The sequence below is a fragment of the Ursus maritimus genome, unplaced genomic scaffold (genome assembly GCF_017311325.1).
Source record: "Ursus maritimus isolate PB19 unplaced genomic scaffold, ASM1731132v1 scaffold_16, whole genome shotgun sequence".
Taxonomy (NCBI): domain Eukaryota; kingdom Metazoa; phylum Chordata; class Mammalia; order Carnivora; family Ursidae; genus Ursus; species Ursus maritimus.
The window spans coordinates 15332341-15357981 of NW_024424008.1; the positions used below are offsets into that span (position 1 = coordinate 15332341).

General features: G+C 38.5%; 1 protein-coding gene and 1 pseudogene across 2 annotated transcripts in view; one reads left to right on the forward strand and one right to left on the reverse strand.

Moving 5' to 3' along the window:
* The first annotated feature begins 1233 nt into the window (after positions 1 to 1233).
* CCDC81 (coiled-coil domain containing 81) overlaps positions 1234 to 25641 on the forward strand; it is a 38648-nt gene continuing 14240 nt past the window's right edge. The window contains exons 1-10 of one of the 2 annotated variants that reach the window (XM_008704421.1): positions 1234 to 1312; positions 7754 to 7815; positions 9554 to 9710; positions 13677 to 13933; positions 16580 to 16659; positions 18845 to 18966; positions 20820 to 20943; positions 23584 to 23677; positions 24105 to 24251; positions 25062 to 25166. In XM_008704421.1, the coding sequence (XP_008702643.1) occupies positions 1234 to 1312; positions 7754 to 7815; positions 9554 to 9710; positions 13677 to 13933; positions 16580 to 16659; positions 18845 to 18966; positions 20820 to 20943; positions 23584 to 23677; positions 24105 to 24251; positions 25062 to 25166 (1227 nt within the window). Of the gene's footprint in view, positions 1313 to 7753; positions 7816 to 9553; positions 9711 to 13676; positions 13934 to 16577; positions 16660 to 18844; positions 18967 to 20819; positions 20944 to 23583; positions 23678 to 24104; positions 24252 to 25061; positions 25167 to 25641 lie in introns of both variants that reach the window. The other variant, XM_008704422.1, reaches the window with a different exon arrangement.
* Positions 6134 to 6377, reverse strand: LOC103675373 (annotated as a pseudogene).

Below are 25641 nucleotides of genomic sequence, written 5' to 3' on the forward strand. Positions count from 1 at the left end.
TTAATATAAAGTCAGAACTCTAGTATAATGTAAGTTGTATATAGCAAAATAATATATATTTTAATATATATATGTCTAGGCATGAATATTCTGGAAGGCAAATGAAGTTGCCACACGCTTACACCAACAGGAAGAATCACGATGAATGCCACAGCTACAAATGCAGTCTGGCTCAGGTGTGTTGGCTGCTCAACTGCCACCAGCCTCATCGATCGTAATGATTGTAGTTTTCGCAAACAGTGAAGAATTCTTCTAAAATCCTGAAAAAAAAGGCATAACCTTTCCCTAGTGCAAATACAAAGAAGTTTTTGCTTAATTGCAGTATCACTTAATTTCCTAGAAATTAAAAATCCAAGTAAACTGGAGAAAGATAATTCATTATCAGCAGAGGGGAAAGTATTAAAACAAGTCTGTAGGATGACATTTGTGCACTGTACAGGGAATTAAAAAATTTAAAAAATGACTGTCATTAAAGAAAAGTCAGTTTCTCTCCCCAGTCCTCAGGCTCTCCGTTTCCTAGGAAGAAAGCCCACGGAAAACCAAACGCGAGAAACAAAAGTCCAGTTCAAACCCTCTCGCAGATCCGGAAACTCAAATGTCCACCGCTGGGTTAAAAGGTATTCCCAAATTGGTTCAAGGTGGTTACAAAAGTGAGCAGGTCTCTTTGCTGTCCAGAATAAGAAGGGAAAGAAAAAACAAAAACAAAAACAAAGTAAAAACGTGAAGTTACTCTCCAACCTCGCTGTTGGGAGCTCCGGAATCACCCGGGCAACGCGGGGCCCTACCCATCATAGGAGGCGGGGCCAAGGCCTTACTTTGACACCCTAGCAACGCAGCAAGCCTTTGTCGCGTCCTAGCAACACACCTCGCCTTCCCTGCGGCTGGCCTACCCTCCCTTAGTCTCCTTCCCTGCTCTTGACTCTCGTTCACCCTCTCACTGGGCCTCTCGGTGGCCACGAGGGCTTGGATTTGCATACTGGTGCAGGACCGCTCTTGGGGTTCCTGCGGTGGGAGCCACTCAGGGAGAGCCAGCACATGGTGGGAAGGACGGTGAGAAAGAGCGTTTACGAAAGAAAAAAAAAAAAATCAAGATTTGGTAATTTTTAAGGCACATCCAAAGTTCTGAGGAGAGGGGATTGGAGGGTGGGAAAATCACTTTTGTATAAACTCCATATAAAGAAAGAGGAAAAGACCCTGTCGAGGACCGAGCACCAAGCCAGCTGGAGATCTGCGATGTTGGACACCATCGTGCCTTCTGTGCAGGACCTGGGCAGGCAGGTGCTGCCTACGCTGCTGTCGCTGAGCCAGGAGGGTAAGCGATATGGAGCGAGGGCCCTGAGGGCTGGATTTTCACCCGCTTGGGGAAGAAGGCAGAAAACCTCCTTCCCTATCTTCTGGAGTTGCCATGTCGTCTTGGCAACCAGCTGGTGATCACAGCAGGCTCAGGTTGGATGCCCAGAGAGTTTCTTTATTGACTGCCTTGATTAGGGAAAGGCGCCAGCTGAGGATTTTGATTAAAGGAGATAATGTATTAACTTGGGGACTAGCACAAAGTAAGTGCTCAATAAATGTTAGCTGAAAACAACCACCCAAATGGCTCCTTCTCAGACTTCATGCAAAGAAAAGGCTACTTTTGTTGCCCTTCGATGTTTTGGGGGTTCTGTTAAGATGATCATTAAAGGAACTAGGTAGTTGGAAGAAGATGGGGCAGCTTCTTATAGAAAACTTACTAGGCTTGATCAAAAGCATAGTTTCTTAGAAGAGTTCCCCTAAAATGACACTGAGATGTCTGTAAGCAATGGGAGACTTGGGTTTCCAGAAATGGAAACTATTATTACTATCAAGTCATTGTAACTCAGGGAAGTTGCCTATGCTTTAACCAAATGACTTAAGAAAACAAAATAAACAGGAGTAGATGCCTCTTTTCTTTCCCCTGCGTCATTCCTATTTTTTCCTGTTATAATAATTCTAAAAGAAGCATTAAATATAATGGTTTTATGGATTAAAAAATATTTGCCATATTTATACGTTTATATATAATTTATTTATTCAATGATTTTGAGAACCTAGTATGTCTTGGGTACTAGAGAACTGATGGTGAGCAAAAACCTTAGAATTTATAGTTTAGTGGGGAAGAGATACACATTAACCAAGTAATCACAGAAATAAATATTAATTTACAATTAATAAGTGCTATGGGGGGGTGCGTGGTACACTGGGAACTTTTACTGAGGTGAGGATGGGGCTGTGTGTCAAGATTTGCTGAAGAAGAGAAGATTTGAGCTGAGATGTGAAGAATGAGTTGCAATTAAATAGATGAAATGGATCAATGGAGTAGGGAGTGGAGGGGAGGTGACAGTGTTCTTGGCAGAGGGAAAAACAAGAGCGTGTTGATGAGAGTGACCATGGTGTGACTGAGGAATTGAGGGAAAGTCAATATGGCTGATCTATAAGTGTAGGAGTGAGTGTGTCCTAAAGGAGACTGGAGAAAAAGGGAGCGGTCTGGTGATGCAGGGCCTTGTAAATCATATTAAGGATAGTGGCCTTTACTTTAAGCCTGATTGAAGGCCATTAAGTGTTTTGCATGGAGCTAAAGGAGGAGTTGAATGACATGATCAAGTTTGTGTTTTGGAAGATTGCTCTGGTTGCCAAGTGGAGAATGAATTGGAGGGTCAAGAATGCCTACACAATAACTTAAGTGAGAGTGAATGGTAGCTTGGTCTAAATTGATAACAGTAAAAGTGGAGAGATGTAGACAGACTGAAAGGCTATTTAGAGGTAAAATCTACGGATTGTGGTGGACTGGATAGGAGGGTGGGAGAAAAAGGAAGTCTCAAGGATGAATTCTGAGTTCCTGGCTTATATAATTGAATAGATGATGGTGCCAGTCGTTGAGATTGAAACCTTGGGTACAGGGCAAGATTTAAGGGAAGGGAGATCCTGGTTTTGAGCACGTGAAGTGTCTCTGTGAGATATCCAAAGAGGCAGTTGGATACATAGGTCCAGAACCTGAAAACAGGGAGGGTGTCTGGGCTTCTGAAAAAACACTTGGGAGTCATCAGCATTTTGGTGATCATTAAAGCCCTGAGCATGGATGTGACTGCTTAAGAAGAGTCGGGAATGAGAAGACCAAGGGCTGTACCTTTGAAAATTCCAACATTTAATGGCTGAGTTGAGGAAGTTGAGCTTACAAAGGAGACTGAGAAGAAATGGCGAGACAGGTAGGAAGAAAACCCAGAAGCCAACAGGTCAGGTGTTTAAAAGAGAAGAGAGTGGTCACCAGTGGTAGATATGACTGAGGAGTCAGAGAGGTGAAAACTAAGCATATCTATTGAATTTATTGACAAGGAGACCATTGGGGATGTCAGCAAGAGCTTTATTGGTTGAACAACAGAAACAGAAGTCAAATGACTACTTATTAATGTTCGCAAATGGTCCATTGTGAAAGGGATGAGGATAAACTTCCAATCTCAGCAAAACACATAAGTTAACTTTTCATCATTGTGTATATTAAGTCCTGTTGCTTCCATACGTTTCACCAAAGTCTAGTATTATGTAGTAATGGTACATAGCAGGTCCTGTCATCATTTTATGGATGTGAACTGGTCAAACTGTTGAAGACTACATAGCTAACAATCTTCGGAGGCAGGAAGGCTGTAGGTTTTCGGTGCAACACACTGATCTTTTCACTGCACTACGCTCTGGGAATACGTTTCTTTGTTCAAATCACTCTTGAATATTTTGCTTTGTGTGTCGGTATTTTAATTTTAGAAGATGTCTTATGAAGTCAGGGAGCTTATCTTTTATATTTGGTATTAATATCTATTTCAAGCATGTATTATTCTATAATTTACATAATGGACACTTAGTTCTTTTTAATAATGATCATATATAAGATAAAGTATTCCTGCTACTTGGCAATGTGTTTAAAAATATGGTTTTGTGGGATGCCTGGATGACTCAGTTGATTAAGCAACTGCCTTCGGCTCAGGTCATGATCCCAGGGTCCTGGGATCCAGTCCCACATTGGGTTCCTTGCTCATTGTGGAGCCTGCTTCTCCCTCTGCCTGCTGCTCCCCTTACTTGTGCTCTCTCTCTCTTTCTCTCTCTGTCAAATAAATAAATAAAATCTTAAAAAAATGTATGGTTTTGAATGCATAAAATGTTTAGAATTTGAAGTCAAATGATGGTTGAACTGAGTATAGAAGGTATGTATTTCTTTATAATAGTGATTCTTGGTATTTCAGTATTCGATTAAAATAAATAATAATCTCAGCTTTCTCTAAAATGTAAAACTAGCATATTCTTTAACTTGCTTCTTAGACTGGATTATGATTCTTTTTGTTTTGAGATTTAGTGATACCTTCTCTGACTTTGGGATGTCAGAAAAATCAAAGTTAAAAATCATGGCTTTGTAAGATTTTCGAATCTATCTATTCCAGTTGAAGTGCAGGACCCTAAAGCTTCCTAAAGAGAATGATGTGCAGGTTTTCTTTTTTCTTCAGTAAAAAATAGAAAATTTCAGTTTAGAATAATAAACTCTGCTCATATATAACTTTGCCCGTTAGATTGTATAGAGTAAAACATGACTTGAATATATCATCCAAATAAAGAAAGACGATCCTCAAATTTCCAGTTAAGCTCAGTCAAGTCTTTTCATTAGGGTTTGGTTGCAAGCTATATAGTTTCTCCTGGCTCTAATGAAATCATTCCCTTTTGGAATAGATTGTTCTCCTGAGATTTGAGCTGCATATCATGAGTCTCGGTGAAAGACTTAATAGTTTTGACTTAATAACTTTGAAAGTTCTCCATGTAAATCTGCGTATGGAGATTCTGTATTATTAGTAGATTAATGACATTTTTGGTCATGATGAAAATTTTAATTCAGTATACAATTGGGATTGATTGAAAGACCTTCTTAGTTCTTAGCAGCCAGAAGTAGAATTCTTTTGTCTATGGTGGTGGGAAAGAGTGGGGAATATAGGGGATGGAGCAGGGTAGAGGAAATACGTGGTTATAATCTTGTCACTTGGCTCACTGTAGCATGCGCCCTAGTTTTCTTGGTGGGTGAGTAAATTTCCGTCACCCAACTTGTTCCCAGATGCTCATGAGAATCACTGCTACTTTCGTTGCCTTAACCTATTCCTCCTCTGGCATATTAATAAAAATATTTATAACCCTGCTATACTGGAATTAAAAGATTGCAATTTCCCTGCTTTAGGTAATGGTTTAAGCCATTAGAAATAAAAGTTATACCAATAAATCAAGCAGTTTCCAAAGTGGGGAGAGAATTGGTCTTTTGTCACCAACTGCATCCATATCCCAAAGTGGCAACCTGGTAAATGTCACTGTTCTTGATCTTTTATTTTGAGAATTAAAACATAACACTCTTGATTTGCAGAGAGTTCCTCAATGGAAAGTATCTTTTTTTTTTTTTTTTAAGATTTTGTATATTTGAGAGATAGAGAGCCCGCACATGTGCATGCGTGAGCTGGGGGAGGGGCAGAGGGAGAAAGAATCTCAAGCAGATTCCACACTGAGAGCAGAGCCCAACCCAGGGCTGGATCCCACAACCATAGGATTGTGACCTGAGCTGAAATCAAGAGTCAGATGCTTAGCTGACTGAGCCACCCAGCATCCAGGCACCTCTGGAAAGTATCTTTAATACGCATCATTGGGTTTGGAATGGAGATGTCAACACAGACTTAATTTTCTGTATTTCTTTTTTTTTCAGGTTTAAAAATTTTTTATTTGCATATTAAAAATTATGCATTCCCATAATTAAAATTGTTTGAACAAAAAAAAAATGGCACTCTGATTAAACTGCATTTTACAGCCTGCAGGACACCTTGGACCAGCCTCCTTTTTACTCTAGATTTCACTGTCCTCCCACCCACCTTCTTCCTTTACCAACATGCAAGTTCTTTTCCTTTCTTGCCAGCCAGACAGGCAGATGGGAGAAGCAAGCGTGGCTTTCGTCGTCAGTAGTTCTCGATTCTTTGATGTGAAAAGGGGCAGCACAGCCATTTAAACTTGATCCAGCTTTTTTGCATCTGACAAAGTTATACATCTAAAAGAAGTAAGAAGGCAATGCTTGTGGAACGTACTGTGCATATTGGCCGCGCACGCCTCATTAAGATTCGTCTGCTTGCTTCTCCTGTTCAGTCTTTTTCCTTGAAGGCAGTGGATTTTTCTTCTGCGTTTCTGTCTTCTTTCGACTTACCGAATTTCTCACTCTAAGCCATACTGGGTTTGTCAGACTTGGTTGCAGAGGAAGCGGAGCGAGGCACATGAGCCAGTGAAGTCCATTCTGCACAGTGGCCGCTGCCAAGTCTCTGTATCTCTAAATATTGGTTGTATGTAGAGTATACCTTCATATCCCATATTTAACACTAGTTATTGGCAACTACTTATTTTTTTTTACCACAGTTTTTTTTGGGGGAACACAGCTCAGAACAAGAAAAACATAGAAGACTTCTCTTTGATCATTCAAAGCAGATAATGAGAAGTCTATGCACTGATCCAAGACCTTGGGTCCCTACCCTAGGGTCTGTTGTTAGAAATTATTGTTTTAGAGATAATATTAATACATTTGTTGAAATAAAAAACACAGAAAATCAGAAGCAGTAAATCAGGGTGAGGCAGGGGATCTGCAGAACACTAGCAGCAGAAAGCAGTGACAGCTGGTAGTGTAACAGTAACATGAGAATGAAAAGCAAGTCAAAAATTAAGCAAAAATATGGTGATCATTTTGCAACATAGACAAATATCGAATCATGTTGTACACCTGATACTAATATATTATGTGTTAACTGAATCTCAATTAAAAAAGGAATATATTGTTTTATAGGTTTAGTAATGATGTTGTATGGGCATAAGACATTTAAAAAATATTGAAGGCCACTACATGCTACTCACTGTTGATAGTACCCAAAGATTCAGTGCAGCAAATAACTTAGGTCCTTGCTGTCATGGAGTTTATCATCTTGGCAGGGTTGTAGAGAAAGATGATACACATACACATACAATCTCTTATAATGAGCCCCTCCCCCCTCCAAAAAAAAAGAATTAAGCAAAAACAGAAGTATAGAGACAGTTAATGTACAGACAAAAGCCGTTCATGCCTCAGTGGTGCTTGGCTTTATTCCTATGTTATAGAACGGTATACAAATGAAGGTTTATATTTATCACATGGCACAGAGTAGACACTCCATAAATGCTTTTTGAATGGGTCATTAAGAAAAGTGAAATAGGTGGTGGGGATTAAGGGGTGAACTTGTGATGAGCACCAGGTGTTGTATGGAAGTGTTGAATCATTAAATTGTACACCAGAAACTAACATTACCCTGTATGTTACCTAACTGGAATTTAAATAAAAACTTAGAAAAAAGTCTAAATTATACTTGGCTAGCTCTATTTATAGTATAAAAGGAACTCTGTCACACTTTTATAGAATTTATAGAATTTCCTTTATAGAATAAAAGGAAATGTGTGATAGAGTTCCCTTTATCCTAAAAAGATTTTATTCAAAAATTTATTGCTATTATTATTATTAAGCACATTTTTGGAACTTAAAAGGGTGAGCTTTAGTTACTAGGAAAATTAACTTTGGGGAATGACCTTATTTTCTGTTAATTCTGAATTAGGAATTACTATTATTTGATTCCACATTTCATATTTTTTTATTTACTAGCACTAGATACTATCACATGAGTGCTTAAATAAATTATTTTTTATTTCCTTTCAATTTCAGAAGTCTCTACTATCTGGGCAAATGTGTCAGAATTTGTGGAACGGCAGCTATCCCTACACAAGGTAAGATTTATACTTTAAGTTTAATGCAAGAGTCCAAAGGATCTTTCTTCCTTAGTCTTGAATAATTTCGCTGTGAGCAAGATAGCAGACTTTAACTTTCAGTCCTGTTTTTTATGATGCTCACACTATGACTTATGGATTTAACAAACATAGATTTTATTCTTAGTTAATGAATTTGTAAAAGTCCTGCTCTTCTAGTGATACCAAGCAGATCACTGACTAGCCTGGCTATGTTTGGAGGGATTAGATGAATTCTATTTATCTGTGACCTGATAGTTCCTGGCATAGCTATAGAAGGATATACTGTTTCCTGTCTTGCCTCCTTGCAGGGAATGGGTTTTAAATGAAATACAAGAAGACAATCAGGGACTGAACTCAACTTGCCAAAAATGAGAAACTTTGCCCAGCTTTGAGTTTGGATCCCATAGAACTGGACAGAGATTTGAGGAGTTTTGAGGGATCTGGGAAGTTGTGGAACTTTTATATGCTACTCAGAGATCCCAATATGACAGCCCTTGGGACGAATTCATCCTTCAAACTTTTGTTTGGTCTGATAATTTACATTAGTCATCACCACCTAAAATTTGGAAAGTTTATATAAAGTTTTGCATCTGTTTCTGTTTTTTTTAAAAAAATCAGCAGATTTAACAATACTCATTTTCCACTCCTGCGTGATGACACTCGGCTGGAGCCAACAGTGGGCTCTTGCCTTTGGATGGGATTTGTACTTTCTAGCCACTGCAATCTCTGGTTGGCTACCTTCACTCCCTTGCATTCTTTCATGGTGCCTGTAGGCATTTGTAACCCTTGAGGTATGATATCTCCAGGGAGACAGAGACCTAGTTTGAGAGCCAAAAGAATTTTCTTCTACCCATCAGCCAAGATCACTACACTGCACCATATGCCTTGGATGCTGGATTGTCTGATTTTAAATGAGAGACAACACCTAAAAGACAGAATGAGAAAGCAGAGATTCTTATGGCCTCTTAAATTCCCTCTCTCTGATGGCAAATGAATAAAATTTAGAATTTCACACAATTTAGGATAAGAGGAATCTTTTTTTAAAAAAGATTTTATTTATTTATTTGAGAGAGGGTGAGAGTGTGAGAGAGCTTGAGTGGGGCCATTGTGGGGAGGGGTGGAGAGGCAGATGGGGAGTGAGAAGCAGACTTCCTGGTGAGCAGGGAGCCGCAAGTGGGGCTCTATCAGAGGATCCTGGGTGTCATGACCTGAGCCAAAGGCAGTCGCTTAACCAACTGAGCCACCCAGGCACCCAGGACAAGAGGAACCTTAAATATGGATTAAAAAAGCCATTGAAAAATAAATTACAACCAGTATCCTATAAAAAAAAACAGGGATGTACTGTATGGTGACTAACATAATATAATAAAAAATATTATTATAAAAAAATAAAATAAAGGTACAATTCAATGGCAAAAAAAAAAAAAAAGTAGCTACGGCATCCATATAAGTTTTCTTAGTCCTCACAGCCTTTGAATGATAATGGAGATGGGGGATCTGATGTCAGAAGCATTGGAGATCAATATATTGCATTTATATTTACATGAAAACTTAGAGTCATAACATGCTATAGCTGTAGGAGATTGTAGAGATCATTGACTATTTAATGCTTAATTCTTTCCATGTTTTTTGGATAATGATACTAAGGGTTATTTTTCCTTACCCCTTCAGTAAATTCTGATTGTTGCTCTTTTTGTCCCCCTCCTTTTTCTTTCAGGGGGTTCAGATTCCAGGACTTGGAACTTTCACTTTCATGAGACAAAAACTTGAGGTGGGAAACAACAAGTTAATTCTGATTCAGAGGCCCATGTTTATCATGGCAGAGAAGTTAGTACAGATTCACGGACTCAAGCAAAACAAAATATATATTCCTGGTAAATCTCTTCAATATTTAAGACTTTCTCAGAAAGTAACTGGCCTGGGGATGAAAATGAAAGTGCAAAGTTTGTTCACTTCCTGCTTTAGGGGTTTCTGGTTTGAGGAGCTCACTTTTCACGTGGTACTTTTGGAAAAGGGAGGGGCCAACGCGGGAAATGGTATACAGTCTTCCGGCAGGCCATTTTAGACCTCAGTAGCTTAAGAGGCAGGCGTGGGAAGACTTGATGTGACATTAAGGCAAATTTCTATAAATGCCACGTTACAGAGTTGTGCAGACTTTATTCATTTTTTTGACCCTCAGAAGTTAAAAGTGGCTATATTGAAAAAGTTAATTAGGGTCTCTGGTTAGAATTATAATCCAAATTAGCTATGAAATAGATCACTAACTGTTTCTATCATATATAATCTAAATTATTAAAATTTAAAAGTGAGGTTAATAATTCCGTAGCCTTAATGAACACCTTGTATACCTCTCACACCTTAAAATCTTCCTTCCTTCCTTCCTCCTTCCCTCCTTCCCCTTGCTTTCCTTTCTTCCCTTTTCCACAAATATTTACTGAGGGCCAACTGTGTGTCAGGCCTTGTTCCAGGAGTTTGAGACACAGTGGTAAACAAAACAGGCATGACACCTGACACGGGATGCTTGCTTACATTCCAGCTTTGGTGTGTGGACTTGGTGACACCTGCCCTGATTACTGAGGGGCCTTTGGGGGCTTCCTGATTTCCGGGCAGAGTTCCTTTTGACCTTCCTTATTATCCCCTCCTGCCTCAGACTCATACATGGATAAAGACAGACAGTCTACCCCCAAAGTCAGCAGGTAAAAAGGCTAAAACTTGCCTTTATGTGAACTTCCCTGAAAGTTAATTTTCAGAGTGACTTCCCACTGAAAAATGAGAGATTGGAAAAACAAATACCAACAAATTATATTTAGAATTCATTGTGCATATAACCTGTATGGTAGATTTGATGGACTTTTTAGACATTTTTACCTAGAGTTATATGGACATATAGTATCCTAATTCATCAAAAACCTACCAAATAAAGTGAAAATATAGCCAAGTTTTTTTTTGTTTTTGTTTGGTTTTTTGTTTTTTTGTTTTTTTTTGGATGAAAACATTTGCCCTTTAGAATTAGTTTTCCATCTTGGATCTCATAGTATACTCCAAAAAAGTAGTTTAGATCCATAGTTAATTTTTTTGTTTTACAAGTTTGAAGAATTATTATTTTTTTTTTACAAGTTTGAAGAAATTTCAGAATTAAATATATATGCTTGAATTAATTCACAAGAACAATTCTGTCTAGAGTTTAGCTTTGGGGTTATGATTCTTCATCATTAATTAACTAGGTAACTAATTAAACATTATAAATACTCAAAGATTGTCAAGACATGATCCTTGCTTTGAAGAGCTCAGAATTTACCATGGGAAATAAATATATAAGCAAATGTTGCAACATGATTAAATGCAGCATTGATCAGAACTGGATTAAGTGCTAGAGGAACTGAAGGGAGAGCATGCCTAACTTTGCTCAGGGAGGGTTAGGAAGTTGACATATATCAGGAGGTCTTAAAGGATGATAGGGCTTTGCCGGCAGAGAAGCTATGGAAAATATTTCAGGAAGAGTATAAATAACTCAAGAATTAAGAGAAAGAGTAATGCCTATTAAGGCAGTAATGGGTACTTCTGTGTGGCCATGGCATATGATTGTGGAAGCAAGTGGAGGGAGGTAAGACAAAAATGGTGGTAGTGGTCAAATTGTGAGGGGCCTTTGGCAGTATGATAAGGACTTTGGAATTCATCCTATAGGCAATGAGGAGCCATAGAAGTTTTTTGAGCAGGGACTTGTATGTACTAGTCCAGTTTTTAGTTTAGGAAGATAGCTATTTTAATTACAGTAGTTTTGGGGCACCTGGGTGGCTCAATTGGTTTAAGTGTCTGCCTTCAGCTCAGGTCATGATCCCAGGGTTCTGGGATCAAGCCCTGCATCAGGCTCCCTGCTCAGTGGGGAGTCTGCTTCTTCCTCTCCCTCTACCCCTCCCCTGTTGTGCTTTCTCTCTGTCTCTGAAATAAATAAATAAAACCTTTAATTACAGTATTTTGGTGAAATATGGTAGAAGCCTGAATGAAGGCACTGGTAATCAGGAGGAAGATGAAGGAGTCAATTCATGACATATTTCATATGGAGAACTGATTGGATTTGGCTGCCAGTTGAGAGCAGTAGGTAGCAAGAAGGGAGGTATTTAGCATGACTCAGATTTCTTGGAAAACAGATGTACGTTCTTGTCATTAATCCCATAGGGAATGAAGGGAGAAGGAAAATTGGGGTGGCAGGTAAAATGATGAGTTCACTTTTGGAGATGCCAAATTTGAAATTTCTGTAGGGATACTTAGGTGGAGATAGTTCCAGAGCTCAGGAGAGGAGTGGAGACTAGATTTCAAGATTTGGATAAATTTACCTGGAGGAGGATATGAAGTAAGGGGAGGAGACAGACAAGGACAAAGTCTTGTTTAAAAAAAAAAAAACCCACAGTGATAAAATACAATACTGTCTTATCAGAAGTAGAAGAGGAAGAAAGTCAGCAAAGGAGACCAAGGAAGGGGCGCCTGGGTGGCTCAGTCGGTTAAGCATCTGCCTTCGGCTCAGATCATGTTCCCAGGGTGCTGGGATTGAGCCCCACATTGGGCTTCCTGCTCAGTGGGGAGTCTGCTTCTCCCTCTCCCTTTGCCCTACCCCTGCTTCCCCTCCTCATCCCCGGGATCTGCTTGCTCTCTCTCTCTCTCTCTCTCTCTCTCTCTCAATCTCTCAAATAAATAAATAAAATCTAAAAAAACAAAACAAAATGAGAGACCAAGGAAGAGGAAATTGGAGAACCAAGAATGGTGCCATGGATACAAGAGCAAAGAGAGGATATGATCAACAGAAGTTACAGAGAGGTCATGAGAGTGAGATTTACAATGTATCCATTGGCTTGTCCATCATGAGTTGATACTGTCCTTACTGAGACAAGTGGGCTGGAAGACAGATTGAAGAGATGCATGGGATGAATGGGAGAGGACAGTCTAAAGGCTGGCAACATAGCAGCCTTAAATTTCTTTTAAGAAATTTACAAAAAATAAAAAATAAAATGGAGGGAGGTGGTATAGAATCATCAAACTGTGCAGAAGACTATGGGCTGATATAGGGAAGCTTGTGTCTTGTAGAGATATTAATCCTCACCTGCCAGCACTATCAGACACTTCAAAAGCTGTAAAGTAATGTTTGCTGAATGAATGTTTAGAATGTTCTTATCTTCTTCCTATCCTGTTCCTCTATTAGTGGATCTTGTTTACTGCCTCTTTTTGGATTCCTCATCTTGATAATCTTTGTTATTTACCTCCTTTTCTGATTGGTGATCTATCCTAGTGGAATAGACCTGTGCTTACTTTTATGCTAGATATAACCATATTCCTTTGCAATATCATTTATGGACTTATTAGGGAGGAAAAGCAAGTTATCCAGTCCAATAGCCTCTGATAAGACACACTTTCATTTGAAGGTAACTTCTACTGAAGATGACTATCTTTTCAAAACACTTGGCATTTATAGATATAAAAATGGTGTGATAACTGGAGGAGATAGGCAAATATTGCTACAGTATGTCCTGAGAGATAAGAGAGCCTAAAGCTTCAGAAAACCCTCTGATGAAGAGATACAGTTAGTTATTACTGTGTCTCCAAGATAAAATCAAAAGCTTGTCTGGAGTACTGCTTAGAAAGCTAACTGTTCTTATTTTGAGAAAAAAATATACTTTTAGGGAAAATCATGTCTATTACTGTCTATTGATAGGGTACAACTAAGGGCTTCACATGGACAATTCTATTTTTGAGTACTCAGAATCAAATAATTATTTGTGAGTGTATATGATATGCCCTTGTTGTAATTTCCACTTCTTTTCCCCCTACCCTGTCTTTTTCTCCTCTAGGTGATATCCCAGTTGTTCCACTTAATTTTGTCATGATATCCCTGGAGGGTCCATTTAGCAGGGATACAGTGGAAGGATGTGTGAAGGAGACATTACTTTTTTTATCACGATCCATTTCCATCAAACAAAATGTGGAATTTACTTTCAAAGGAATCGGGGTCCTTGTGATTAGAGGCAACAAAGTGAAGATGAGATTTTATAAGGACTTCCTTTGTTCAATGGATGGAAGTGGGGCTTTGGCAAAAGCCCTAGCAAATGTAAATTAATGTTTTCCTTCTCCAAACCCCTCTCCCAATCATAACTTTTACTTAACTGTGTGTCATTATTAAGAAGAATTCATGTTGAGGGGTACCAGGATGGCTCAGTCAGTTAAGCAACCAACTCTTGGTTTCAACTCAGGTTGTGATCTCAGGGTCATGAGATCAAGCCCCACATTGGGTTCCATGCTCAACGGGGAGTCTGTTTGAGATTCTCTCTCTCCCTCTGCTCTTCCTCCTGCTTGCATGCATGCTCGCTCTCGCTCTCAAATAAATAAATCTTTAAGAAAAAAAAAGAAAAAAAAAGAAAAATTCAGGTGAACATATTTTAAATGGCACTTACCCCAAGTGCAAGGAAGTGCTTGTTTATAGATGATTAACTTTTTGACAAAAAGGTTAGAAGGGCAAAGACACTTTATTTTTTTAAAGATTTTATTTATTTATTTGACAGAGATAGAGACAGCCAGCGAGAGAGGGAACACAAGCAGGGGGAGTGGGAGAGGAAGAAGCAGGCTCATAGCGGAGGAGCCTGATATGGGGCTCGATCCCATAACGCCGGGATCACGCCCTGAGCCGAAGGCAGACGCTTAACTGCTGTGCCACCCAGGCGCCCCAAGCAAAGACACTTTAAACTAAGTTTTGAGTCAGTGCAACTGAAAAATATAAATAGTAATAGAAACTCTCATAATTCTGAATGTTTCATAGTACCTTATAGTTTAAAAATTCTTCCACATATATTATGTCATTTGAGTTTCAAAACTTTATCAAACTGGCATTATTATCATCCTGGCATTATTATCATCCTGATTTTACAGATGAGAAAAATGGGGGCCCAGATTATGTAGGAAGCCTGAAGTCAGGGTGCTAATAAGTGGTAGAACCAGACTTTCTAATCATCCTTTAAAAAAATTTTTTTTTTCTGGTTATAGTATTTGAATGAAAGCCTACAATAAATTGAGTCATGGAAATGTATCTTTAGCCTTTAATTTGCCATATTGTGGAACAAATTTCATAACTGACCCCTTCATTGTTAACTATTCAGTAACTGGTATGACCTTCATGCTAAGTTGGACATAGCAGAGTTTAAGGAGCTACTGAACTAGTCAGTCAACAGGACTGACTGAATGCTTAGTGTGCCCTAGGTACCCTTCTGGGAATGAACAACTTTGGTATAAGTGAACTAGATTATCATAGAATGTTATATAATCCTGTGTCCCATAGAGTGAAAGCCTGACTTTTTAAAGTGAAAAGGCTATAAAATGAAACTCTATAAATATGGTCAAATTCTACCCTCTAATTTTTTCTTTCATGGAACTCTGGGATGGGGACTTTAAGAGCTGTGCATACTGAGGCTCTTGGTGTTTTCTCCATAATGTGTCTTCATGCAGGATTTTAAAGAGAGGGACTGACCCTATGTGTATAAAGTGGAAACACACACAGATATAACCCTCTCGTTTCCATGAAAACCCACCAGAAGCAAGGCCAAAGCATTGACCCATCTCTAATTTTCAGGGTTTCTACAGAACTTTGTAGCTTTAATAATGTGTTTATAAGAGAGGACAGCATTTTAATTGGCCTGCTGCACTCTTAAGACATAACTTTTAAGGAGCATTTTTCCAGAAGTAGTCCTGAGAGAGATCCTATGAAAAGAAGAACTGGAAGCCAAAGCAGTTGGAGGATTGCTGCATATCTCACCCTCATGGACAGAGGCATAAAGCACACAGGCCTGTTAAAGGGTCTGAGAAGTCTGGCTACAAAGAAGCCACTTTAACTGCCTGAATCATGAATCAGGGAGCTTTAGCTTAATCCAATACTTGTTAACATCTGTAAAACACATTTTGGGAAATTGCTATAAAGTGGTGAGAGTGATTGTTTTCCCCCCAAATGTCCCATAACTTAAACCTGAGTGCTGTCCTGCAAAATGGTTCTTTTGGAAGCTGTGTGATTATTTCAATGAGGCTGCTTTTGCTGGAAACATATTTAAAACCTCTTTTTGGAAATTCGCTTCAAAGCCTTTTGTAAACCATGACATTAATCCCAAAATAATTTTGTATATTATTCTGTACTAGTATAATGTAATAATATGATTACTACATAATGTAATAATAATTATAATAGCTGCTATTTGTTGAGTGCTTATTATGTGCCAGCCACTTACATATAGTACCTCATAAAAATCCTGTGAATTAAATCCTATTGTTATCCCCATATACCCAGAGTCTAACTATTAACAGAATGCAGATGTGAACATGAATCCACCTGAATTCAAGCCCTTCTCTTAACCACCAAATTTTAGAGTTATTTGGGTCAAGAGTGAAATTAGTTTGCTTGCTCATTTTCCTGATAGTTTCTATTAAGTTGGCTTTCCTCTTAATGATGTATAAAGGAAGCCATAAACTCTGAAGGCAATTTCCAAAGACGAAATGGTTTGAGAAAAAGCAGCATCAGTGGCATTAGTATGGGACTACCCAGGGTGATAAATGAGATAATTCCCCATTGGATTTTAAGCTCTAGGCTTTAAGCACTCAAGAAAATAACAATAGAGAGTACATGGTAGCCTGTACTCAAAGACCGCCTGTAACTTAGATTTGTCTGTGTCCTGGACCACCGCCCCAGGTGTAACCCTTTTCTGTCTGTGTCCTTCAGAGGCCTGACACTGTGGACTCTGTGTTGTCTAGCAGAGAGATCTTGGGGAAGCGACCCAACAGCGTACTTACATTTCCAAGGTCAGTGCTTTCCTCCACAGGTTCCTCCAGGTACAGCAATCCTTGTTGATTTATTAATGTGAATGGGCCGTGTTTCTCACCTTTTCTAGCTCATGCTCCTTTTAGTGTACTCTCTCTCAGTGTTCCAGCAAAGAAGAATTAATTCATAATTTCCGTAGTTAAGTTAGAAAACAGTGGGCAGTTAGACTATTCCTTTTTTATTTTATTTTATTTTTTTCTGATGATTCAATAATTCTAAACATCACTTGGTACCAGTTTATTCTCTGTATTTAGGAGTCTGCTTTTTTGTCTGTCTCTTATTTTCTTTGTTTGTTTGTGGAACTCATAAGTTCCACATATGAGTGAAATGATATGGTATTTGTCTTTCTCTGTCTGACTTATTTTACTTAGCATTGTACCTTCTAGGTCCATAGACTATTCATTTTTTAAACTACTCTTAGTTCCCTGGAAATTCTGATACTACCTCCCATCAACTTTTCTGATACTACCTCCCATCCCTCCCTGCAATATTAGTGCAAGTCTTCTTATCTGCTGAGCTTTCTTCTACGTTCCATCACTTCCTCTGACCTAGCTTCCTCTTTCTGCAGTCTAGCCCACCTCCTGTCCAAGCTCTGATTTTTTATCCCTCATGCAGTTATAGAGACAGGTAGAATAAAGGAACAACTTTATCTCAAGAGTGTCATGGGTGTTAACTGGTGGCTGCTGCTGACAATGATGATAATAGTGATAATGATAATTGATAATAATAGTTGTCATCTATGGAACACTTACTATTGTAGATGTCAGATACTGTTAAGCACTTTCTCAATATTATTGTACTTAATCTTCACTACAACTATTTGAGATATGTATTATAATTTTATCCATTTTATAGAGGTACAAAATTAATTGTAATTTTAATTCTTTTTTTTTTCCTTTTAACAAGTGAGACAACATGGTACAGTATTAAGAACATGGGAATAGGAGTTAGGAGACTTGAGTTTTATTTCCAGTGAGTGGCTATCACTCATTCTATGCCCTTATTTGTGTTTTTAATCTTAATTGCTATGCCATTAACTACTGTGCATTTCAGGAGGAGGAAGTTTGGTGAAAAACAACCAGCTTCCCAGAGTGTTATTTTCTCATGGTTTTTGAGTGTGTGACATCCTCTTCTGTTTGTTGGTTTGTTGATGGAGGAACTGCATGACATACACCTGAGCAAAATCAGTGTGAGGGCCAGAATAAGCATTAGAGATTGTTAGTCCAACTTCTTCATCTTGTAGATGAAATGGCCAAAAAACTGACTGGCCAAGCCAAAAATAAAACTATGGCTCCTCACTATTCCACTGTTCTTTCCATTGCACCATGTTGGCTTACTCATTAAGAAGAAACCAATGGATTCAAATAATTTTATTTTGATTGTATTTTGGAAGGCAAATTTGGCTGCCCTGTTGGGATATATTTTGGCTTAAGCACTCCAGGAGGGAAATAATCGCAGTAAATCAAGACCAGAGATTGACAGGCTCTCCTGTCAAGTAGAGAGCCTAGACATAGGCATGAAGACTCAAATAGTCAAAATGGTTATAGATGTTTTATTTATGTGAAATTTGGCCCCTGAATTTACTGGAAGTGCCACCTCTTCCCCATTCTCCTCACTCCTGCTTGCAATTCTAACCCAACACTCCATACTTAAGACCACAGAAAATCTACAATTACACACACCAACTGAACAAACCCATTCCCCCATTGTACCTTTGTAAGTCCCTCACTTTTGCCTGGGGAAAAGATGGAGACGTGGGGAGGAGAGAGATAGGAGAGGAATGGTTATTTCTGGGCATACTCTGCCTACCAGGCTATGAATCTTTGCCTTCAAGCCATCCAACAGCCACCTTTCACTATCACCCCATGACATCTGGTTATAGAACTAGAAAAGCAGACAAATTCAAACTGAAACCAAACCCAAAAGCTTAAATCCCACAACCTATCTGTACAAGAGCTACTTTTGAGCTCCTAGTATTGAGGGGGAAGGTCTTGGTCAGCTCCCAGACTTAGCTTCAAAGAGAGCCTCAGCAAATCAAGGCGCTTGCCCCCTTGAGGGAAATGGGCTTCCTTCAGAATCAGAGAGCTAGCTGCGTGCTTCTCAGGATTGAAAGTTCATGGTCACCTATTCAGGTCCAGTGCAGTAAACATCGTGGCTTATTTCTAGGATTGATCTCAAAGAGATGGAGAGCAAACCACCTATGGAGACCATTGTAGAAGAAGGTAGAAAGAATAGACAAAGGAAGTACAAATTAAAAGACCAGCCAGACAAAGAAGAAGGCATCAGAGGTAGGCCAATGATTTTGGGTATCATCTGTCATGCTTTACTTCTTATGAGTCCAGCCATATTGCTTAGTGACTTCTATGCCCCAAATAAATAAAATTAGATTAATGAATAATCACTGTATTCTTCTTTCTAACAAATATCTTCTATTCCTGGAATTTTATATCTCATCTTGACACTTTCTGACTCTCAGGCTTTTAGACTATGATCTCTTTGCTGGCTCCCCATTACTTAAAGAGCCAAAATTCAGGTGCCTACAGGGTCCAGGCAGATAATGTAAATGCATGAAGTGGGTTCGATGTAACATGATAGGGTGATATGTTAGCGTAACTAATAATTTTTATGAAAAATGGAGAAAGGTAATTTTACATCTTTGATATTTGGCTTAATAGAAGATAGCTGGATTTTTATATCTATGTCTTTACTTAATCTGTTATGATATTTTGTCTTGGTTGAAGCATAGAAGAAAGTCCTAGGACTTCAAAGACTTTTTGAAAGGGTTCTAGAGATCCTTAGGGGTTGCCCTACTACCCTCTGAAGAATTCCTCTGGGGGATTGTTGCTTTGTGAGCAACACACTAATTGACATTGAAGAAAAAATTGCTGTTTGGGCCAAACAAAACATATCAGTAGGTAAACACTGGTTTGCGGATATTAGTTTTGTAATACGAGGTCTACACGATTACATGTAAACATTTAGCCTAATATTCACATGCTTTTGTGTTTTTAGCCTCATCTGTCACTGTTCCCTATAGACTCCTCCTCTGAGCAAAACTGTCTATTCATATTCTTCTAACATGTCTTGCCCTTCCCTGCCTTCATGCTTTTGTTCACACTTTTTCTCCTGCTTACAATGTCCTTCCTTTTCTTACAGTCTCTCCTAATCCTACTCACCTCTCAGCATCCTTTTTACATTTCAGTTCCTCTGTGAACACTTCTCTCATCACTGGATTCTGAAGTGTCTTCTCTCTTCTCTGAACATGGCAGACCCTTAAAGATGGCACCATCATTTGGGCTTTAGGCATTTTTCATCATTGTCCTGAGTTGCTATTTATGCAATGTATGTAAAGCACTTAGCATTGTTGGCATTTAATAAGACCTCCACAAATGAGAGCTCTCATGTTTTTTATTTATATCTTATTTTTCTCTCTAGCTATAGATCTTCCCCAATTTAATGACAGGATTTTGTCCAGATTAACCCATTTTAAGTTGAAATTATCATATGAATACATATAACCTACTGAATATTACAGCTAGCCTATCTTAAATGTGGCATCTAGCCTACATTAGCCTACAGGTGGGCAAAATCATCCCACACAAAGCCTATTTTATGAAATATTGATGAATATCTTGTGTAATTTATTGACCACTGAAAGTGAAAAACAGGCTTGTTTTCTGGGTACAGAAGAGTTGTAAGTGACTGCTTGTTTACTCTCGTGATTGTGTGGCTGACTGGCAGCTGCAGCTTGCTGTGCTGCCCAGCATCCCAACAGAGTATTGTGCCACAATTCAAAATTCAAAGTACAGTTTCTATTGAATGCATATCGCTTTTGTACCAGTGTAAAGTAAAAAAAATCATAAGTTGAACCATTGTTAAGGGAACTGTCTGTATATCTATTGAAAGATCTTTAAGGGCAAAGACTTGCCTCTCTGCATTGTCCAAAGTGACCAGCCAGTGCTTTGCATGAAATAAGTACACAGCAAAAATATTTGTTTTAACAATAGGGCAAGAGAATAATTTAAGATAAATGTATCTTATATAAAAAATTTTCCTGGTAAAATAGTGAGATTTAAGAATCAGTAAGTATAAAACTACCCATTTAAAGTTGAAAGGAAACTTGATTTCATTCATTCTACAGAGATCTTATCACCCAAGAGACTTCGAGATAAACAAGCTATTTCCCCTCCCAAAATTACAAGCATCAACTTGCTGCACAAGTTAGAGCGGAATGGGAATGGCGGGAAGATTATGAACCATGAAAGGTAATGCATTGGTATTCTATCTGTTGTATGTTACTAAATGTATTTTTGAGTTATATCTTAATGCAGGGAATTTAAATGAGTGTCCATTCATTCCTTCATCCAGTATTCTTGAGTACATTCTACCTGTTAGGTGATTGGGATGATAAATTCAGTCAAGTCTCACAATCTAGTGGGAAAGCCAGACATACATAGAGTGGTAAATCATGATTCAGTAGCATACATGCTATGACAGAGGCGGAAACAAAATGGGAGGGAGGGAGGGAACATCTAAATCTCTTTGTGGATTTGCGAAAACTTCCCTTGTTTTCTTTTCATTTTTTTTAAAAAAAGATTTTATTTATTTATTTGCCAGAGAGGGAGAGAGAGAGAGAGAGAGAGAGAGAGTGAGAGAGAGAGCACACAAGCAGGGGGAGCAGAGGGAGAGGGAGAAGCAGACTCCTCACTGAGCAAGGAGCCTGATGTGGGACTCGAGCTCAGGACCTTGGGATTATGACCTGAGCTGAAGGCAGACACTTAACTGACTTAGTCCCCCTTGGTGTTTTCTGAGTGCTTGGATATTACAATATGACACAGTTTCATATTTAGATCAAATTGGAAAGCAGCTTTGCTAAACGTGGTTGACACTTAGTAACCGTTCTTTAAATGAATGGATGTATTACAATTCATCAAGGCTATGTCTTCTAACAATGTTATGTCAAAAGATTTCTATTTTCTTTTTTCTCTTTGAGTAAGACACTTTTTAAGACCTCCAATCAGTCAACCGTATGCAAGTATTTATTGAGTGTCTACTATGTACCTTGCCCTGTGCTGTCAACTTTGAATTTATTAATGTGTCACAATGTATCAGCTATCACATGTGCGATTTATGCACTTTCTGGGATACTAAAGTCATGTTCAAAACCCTAGGCACACTTGTTTTAAATAATCTCACTGTTATGAAAGAGAATTGAGAATTAAATGTCTTGTTCTTTGGAATTTAGTTCAATCCAACAGACACTGAGCACCACTGCGTGCCCTGCATTATTCTAGACACTGAAGATACAGAGTTATACAACATGTAAAAGACACAGAAACTTGCTTTCATGAAAGAGTCTTTTAGGGAGGCTGATGCTGAAGAAGTAATACGCATGACAAAGACCACAAAAGAAAGTATAGAAGCTGCAAAGAGGAGGGAGTAATTAACTGTTAGAGATTATTAGTGAAGGCTTTCTATTGGTGTGGACCAAAAAATGATTTTTGTGCTGATTATTAAAGTAGTACATGCTTATCACAGAAATTTTGAAAAAATGAAGAAAGTATGAGAGAAAAAAAATCACTCAGAACCCCATAAATAGAGGAAACTTTCTGCTAACATTATGGTGTGTATTCTTCATTTTAATGCATATACAATATATAGATATCTTTATACTTGAAACCTAGGCACACATTTTAAGTATAACTGAGATCATATCATATGAAGCTTTCTTATACTCAACAATAAGTGGTAAACGTTTCCCCATGGCTTTAAATGCCTCAGGACATAAGCAAATAATTGCACATCATTTCATTGATTAAATCTTTTAGACCAATCTCCTTTTGGATAGTTAGATGATTTTTAGTTTTAAAAAATATTATAAATAATATTATGATAATATAACTACACATAAGTCTCTGCACACATCTGAATATTCCATAGGATTAAAAAATTTAAAGTAAACTTTTCAAGATTAGAGATGAGCCTATTTTTCATGTCTTTGATACATGTTACCAATTATTCTCAGGAAGGTTGTATCAAATTATCTTCCCAGTAGCAGGACTATGAGGGAGTGCTATGTTCTCCATAGTTTTGTTAATACTGGACATTGTACCCTCCAATGGATTCCCATTCTTATCCAGGGTAATAGTCAGAGTCCTTGCCATGGCCTTCAAGATCCTGCCTGATCTCTGATCTCTCTCCTACTTTTTGTCCATGATCTCATCTCCCTCTGGCCACATTGAGCAGAGGCACACTCCCACATCACAACTTTGCACTCATTCACTCTGCCTGGAATGGTTTTCCCATCAGATATTTGATTCCTATTACTCCCTTACTTCCTTCAGGTATTTATGCAAATGTCACCATCTTGGTGGAACTTCCTTGGGCATTCTGCTTATGGCTTAATACTCCATCCCTTCAGCACTGCAAGGCATTTATCACCATCACACATACTATTGGATTCATTCATTTATCTCGTTTATCAGCTGGCTGGCTGTTCCTATCAGAACGTGAATTCCATTAGGACCAGAATTTCTTTTTCTTTCTTTTTTTTGTATGTTTTGTTCTTCACTGAGTCTCCCATGCCGAAAACAGTGCATATAGTAAGTGCAATACATTTTATAGAATGAATAAATTTTATCCCAGTTTCACAGAATTGGTAATTGAGAGTTTGCAAGATGACCCAGCTTGCCGAACGGCAATCAGCTTGTAAGTAAAAAAGCTGGCATTCAAACCTAAGTTTATATGATATAAAGCATGGGTTCTTAACTTCTATACATATAGATCCTCTGAAAAAAACCCACTAAGATATTTTTCTTTCTCTTATATTTATACTTGCCTCTAAAATTACCATTGCTCATGTCAGACTGTTTTAAACATTAATTAATGTTGCACTTTTTTCATAGCTTATCATCTCCAGGTTGTTTGAAAAACGACAGTGAAATGAAGCCTAAACTTTCTCCAGTCCCCACTTGCCAGGATCATAATAAGGCAGGACAGGTACCGCATCTTCAAACGAACAAAATCCAATCAGAATCTTCCTCTGACCTCTGTTTCTCAGTGACAGTTATGGGACTAGCTCTTTTTTCAATATATGGATATGGCTCATGTACTCAGGACCCCAAATTGGACTGTGATAAATCTATCTACTAATCAAAACCTGCTGGGGTTAACAGAAGTAGGGCTGGGATATCTCTTTCTAATTTTCAGTTGCTATAAATACTTCTGATCAAATGATAGTTCAGTAAATTCCCTTGAATATTTGTGGGACCCACTCTACAAATCTCATTTTGCTAATTGTCATTAATACATCCTTTTATAAAGTATGTTGCTTAGCATACTCAACCTTTGGAGAGCTTGCGAAGGGATTGTGAAGGCAGAAACGTAAAAGGCAATCATTAATTTGTCTTCAAACTTGGTATTGTAGGAAATGTGTTATGTGTGTTTGCAACGAGCACAGCGCAATTCCCCATTGTACTACAGTGAGGAGAGGAAGAGGAGAGAGATAGAAGATGAGCGACTCATTCAGCAGTACCAAATGCTGAAGGATCAAGAGGCTCTCTTAAAACACCAGGTAGTTCAACACCTTGATTAAAGAGTGCTAAACATGGGACAGTAGAACATGATTATAAAGTGCCATTTAAAATGCTGCATTAGGGGTACCTGGGTGGCTCAGTTGGTTGAGTGTCTGACTCTTGATCTCAACTCAGGTCTTGATCTCAGGGTTGTGAGTTCAAGCTCCACATTGGGCTCCAAGCTGGGCATGGAGCCTACTTAAAACAACAACAACAAAAACCCCTTAAGTATGTCTGTACTATAACATATTTAATCATTTACTTACTACTGGATTAAAACTTAGGTTGTATCCACATTGTCACTAATAATGACCAACATTGGGATGAACATCCAAGCAGCTGAATGTTTGCACCTGTCACTGATTTCTCCCTCTCCTCCACCCCCAAAGATTGAATTTTAAAGGTAGAATTCCTGGATTTATATGGTTTTATTTGTGATTTCTAGTAAGATATAATCAAGGCTTTTCCCTTCAAATTTATGGCCTATCTAGGCAAGCAAAGAGAGAATGGCACATTCACATTTGAACTATCCAGATTTCTCTGGTCTCCAATAAATGATCCTAGTACTCTTTCTTGCATTTGTGATATCAGGTAACTACTTATGAAATCTTCCATTCCCCCTTACGATTCCCACAGAGGTGCTGCCTAAGGCTCCAAAACTTTCCCTAACCCATTTTTATAAATCTATGAATATATCAGAAAGTACCATTGCCTCCAAAAGGCAAGTTTCTATCTTAGTTGGATTATTATATTATAATAGAATTAAAATTTTAAAGGCTGTATGTCAATATGTGATTTTTTCCCCAAAGATGAGAAGTCTGGCTAATAGAGAACAGAATCAGAAAAATGCTGCCTACAATCTTGGAGTTGCTGAAGCTATAAGAATCCACAAGAATGAGAAACCTGAATTTTATGTGAGTCTTTCCAAAATTTCTATTGTTCATAATACCTGTCCTATCTGTGAGTATTTGGATCCATTCTCTGTACTGTAGGCTGTGCCATTGTTTAAGTGGCAGAGGAGAAATGTGGGCTGTGCAAGGTTGAAGCCTCATTCTGGGTCAGGAGTTGTCCACCATCTGTGTCCAAACTCTTCACATTTGCAATACAGTTCCTATTAGATACTATGGCACTTGTTAATGATAGTAATTCTCAGCCAGGCCCTGGGATGGGTGGTGGGGGGGAGCAGTGTACTAAAGTAATGCCTCAGGAACTGGATCTGGAGAGCGAGCATTACCTGGGAGCTTGCTGGAAAGGCGGAATCTAGGGCCCCGTCCCTCCAGAATGGGCATCTACGTTTGAATAAGATCCTCCTCTGATTTGCAGGTGCATTAAAGCTTGAATAGCCCAGCTCCTTAGATGGAGGTGAGCCACCTGCTGCACCAATGATTT